The sequence below is a fragment of the Limulus polyphemus genome, unplaced genomic scaffold (assembly GCF_000517525.1).
Source record: "Limulus polyphemus unplaced genomic scaffold, Limulus_polyphemus-2.1.2 Scaffold6108, whole genome shotgun sequence".
In the NCBI taxonomy this organism is placed as follows: Eukaryota; Metazoa; Arthropoda; class Merostomata; order Xiphosura; family Limulidae; genus Limulus; species Limulus polyphemus.
In genome coordinates this window covers 45,457-49,116 of record NW_013671718.1, presented here as the reverse complement: position 1 = coordinate 49,116, position 3,660 = coordinate 45,457, and the positions used below count along the sequence as shown (strand labels likewise).

Here is a 3,660-nt window from a genome sequence, read left to right as displayed (position 1 = left end):
GTGTAATGATAACGTAATATTGTATGTGTGTATAATAGTCATGAAGTAAGTGTAATGATAACGTAATATTGTATGTGTGTATAATTAGTTAGTACTATGACATCTTAAAACACATTTTAAAATATCTTACAAAATTTAGAGTCGATCCTCTCTAAAAGAAGCTTTAAATCGGCAAGGATGAAGTAGCAACTTTTAATATCGTTTCTCACTTTCTAAATACACACGTCATAAATTACATAGTGGCAACAAGTTACTAATAATCTGTGTTATAAAACCCACATGTGACACAATGGTGCAGCCAACCCTCATTTGACTACAAACCTTATGGTGGTATTGTACTACTTTACTTATAATTAAACCTTGTAGTTACTTTACAGTGGAGACAAGTAAGAAACAGGTGCTGATGTGATCTTATGTATGAGTGTTTATTCAGTATCCTGTAATTTTTTATCACTGAAATGTATCAAAGCTAAAATTGTAAAGAACCTTACCTTTTCAAAGATAGGCCGCCAAACCTGTAGAAGAAACAAATATTCAGTGTATCAGAAAGAAAGCATATTGTTAATAGTCTAAGCTCTTTTAGCCTAAGAAATGTACTCTAACAAAAGCTAAAGAAATTATGTAAATATAAATTGTATAAGCACTTGATACGATATTTAATTAAATTAAAAAACAACTCTTCCAAAACTATAAAATTTTAGCTCGACTGTTGGAAGATACTTCTTCTAAAGGATGATTACATTTGTTTTTGTTTCTTTCTTCAGAAAAGTGTAATTGTGTGGTTTTTATGGATGTTAGAAACTTTGTAGCATTGAGAACTAACTTATTTAATACGTGAATAACATGAAGTACTAACACGAAAAGTTGTTATTACACTAATAATTACCAGAAACTTACTCTGTCCATTTCAACATTGTGGTGTTCTTTACGTGTACTTCTCGAAGGCTGGGTTTGCTGACTTTTGTCAGTATTGACATTCATCTTGCTGAAGTTTAAAAGCAAGGCTTCTCCTATAAGGAGAGTTGATTGAAGAAGATGATTTATCTTTACACAAACACAGAGTTTTTTTGTTTTACAAGACAGGAGTAGCTTATATAGAATAATAAAGTTTATAAATGAAATTTAAAATAAGACAGGAAATATTTCTCGTTGAAATAACTCTCTTATAAAAATGTAGCACGAACCAACAGATTACAGATGCAATTTCGTTTATCAGGTTGTCTTATCAGTCTTTAAATGACAAATTCTCTCAACTCGTAGAGAGAACCAAGTGGAACCAGAATAAAACAAATCAAGATCTCACAACTTAATATGGTAAATTAAAACAACTTAATATGGTAAATTAAAACATCTTAATGTGGTAAATTAAAACAACTTAATATGGTAAATTAAAACAACTTAATATGGTAAATTAAAACATCTTAATATGGTGAATTAAAACATCTTAATATGGTGAATTAAACAACTTAATATGGTAATTTAAAACAACTTAATATGGTAATTTAAAACATCTTATTATGGTAATTTAAAACATCTTAATATGGTAAATTAAAACAACTTAATATGGTAAACTAAAACAACTTAATATAGTAAATGATCCTGAACACAGACATCAAAACAAATCAGCAATTTAGGTAAAGACAATCTTCAAGCTGAGTTTTTTCTACCAGAAAAGTCAATGAATGATTGAGTACATATTTAACTTCTAACATCGTACTTCCTGATTCAAGAACAGTAAATTCTAAACTGATTGCATGTAAAATATTAATGACCTTTGACTGCTAGAAACAATTATACTTCTACAATAAATTCACAACTAAAGTTTAAATTTCTTGAGCAAAAGGATATTTGATATAAACTTAAAAAAAAGTTACTTCATTAAATATGTCTCATCTGTTTCTCCAAGATATGTTAATATATCACATTTTATACAGTAATTCACCTCACATAACATGTTATGAAATAAACAAGAGAAGCAGACTGGCCTTTGTGACATGGCACACAGGCCCCCTCGGGCAACCATTATGATCCCCCTCTCCTCCCCATGGGTCATACATGACTGTCAGTGCTGGTGGGATGGTATGGGTCACAAAAAGGGCCCAGTACACCAAAGTATGATTAACAAAGAGAAGCACATAAAATAATGAAACAGTGAACATAATTTTAGCACTTTCTATACACTTATGTTAAGAGCAAATATAAAGTTAACAGTACACACAGAACATAGAAATGTATCTGAGGAAGATCAGAGAGCAATTTTTTAAATCACTAACTTCATAATTTTTTTTATAAGGCTTTTCCTTATACTGATGAAAACAATCCTGTGATTGTATATCTTTTCTTACAAACACGTTTTGACAAAGCTACACACTGGATGTCAGTTATTATCGAGTCTGATATTTATGACAAAACATGAAAAATTGGTTTGGAAACAGATATATTAATACTTCTCTTCCTGAGAATTGAAAGAGATAAGTAACATGAATCATACATAAAATTAGGATAGTTTAAATATTCTGTTTGGAAATATTAATGATAAAAAAAGTACTGAAACTTTGGAAAAAATGTTCCCTTATTCAAACTTTTGTTATCTTGGCAATAAAATTAGAAGAAAAAAAAAACAGAAAATAATTTAAAAACTTTTTATCCAGTAATTTAAAATATTTCAATTGGATTTTTTTTAATGAGAAGTTTTATCTAGAGTAATACTTTGCAACACAAAATAAAAACAATGGGTGTTGAGTAACTTACAAATTGAGATCTGCATATAAATACTACATAAACCTAATTTAACCTCTCACTAGTTCCACGTCCTAACAACATTTGAAGAAACCGATAAATTAAATACTATAATCAAATAAAACAGAGTTGTTAAAACATTATAACTATTTCCCAGTTTACTTGTAAAACAAAAACATAAGGTTGTTCTTAAAAACTTTAAGATAAGCCACAGTAGTGTTATAAGAAAAAAACAAACAAATGTTAAACTAAACAACGTGAAAATAATTCAAAGAAACACTACAATTCCACAATAAACATTATAATTTCTACTAGTTTCATGCTGAATCTGCACTACTGATAAATGAATGCATACAAGTATTTTTAGGTTGAATATATTATATATATTTGTGAAGTCTGTGGTTTAAAAAGCAAAAACTGTTTTATTTATTTATGTGTTGCAAGTAATATACGCCTTATTTTTTCTTCATACTATTATAATAGGTGTTATTAATACACATTAGTTAGAATGTTTAAAATAATTTGGAATATAAATTTTGTATTGTTATTTCTTTCTAAATTTCTGTATTAATGGTTATTTTTTCATTGTTGAATTAGTTAAAGACAAGCATGAAAATAAATGTTACGTAAAAATAGAATATAAAATATTAAACTTAAAAGTACAACTCTTCAATGTTTTAAATTCAAACTGCACACTTCGTGAATTTTTTTCTATCTTCTTATTCATCATGTAATAAAATCTTAACTTAGAAAAAATGTCTTAAAAAATGTACTTACGCTTGACTGAAAATAAAATCCAAAAACAGATTCAATTACTTTTCTGCTATGGTTTAGTCGTTGTGAATTTTAAACAAGTAATACTATTTCTAAAAAGAAACAAAAACATAGTATTAGTAGGATATTCGCATCGTTGACTCACAA

General features: G+C 27.9%; 1 protein-coding gene across 4 annotated transcripts in view; it reads right to left on the bottom strand.

The window, feature by feature from the left end:
* The window catches only part of LOC106473360 (rhomboid-related protein 2-like), a 10,867-nt gene extending 8,225 nt beyond the window's left edge, over positions 1-2,642 (bottom strand). For all 4 annotated transcript variants that reach the window (XR_002613670.1, XR_002613671.1, XM_022401801.1 and 1 more), the window contains exons 1-3: positions 1,986-2,642; positions 898-1,010; positions 492-515 (exon numbers count right to left, since the gene is read on the bottom strand). Coding sequence is in view for 2 of the 4 variants with exons in the window: in XM_022401801.1 (XP_022257509.1) it covers positions 492-515; positions 898-981 (108 nt within the window). In the remaining 2 variants the exon portion in view is untranslated. The remainder of the gene's footprint in view (positions 1-491; positions 516-897; positions 1,011-1,985) is intronic.
* Positions 2,643-3,660: the final 1,018 nt, after the last annotated feature.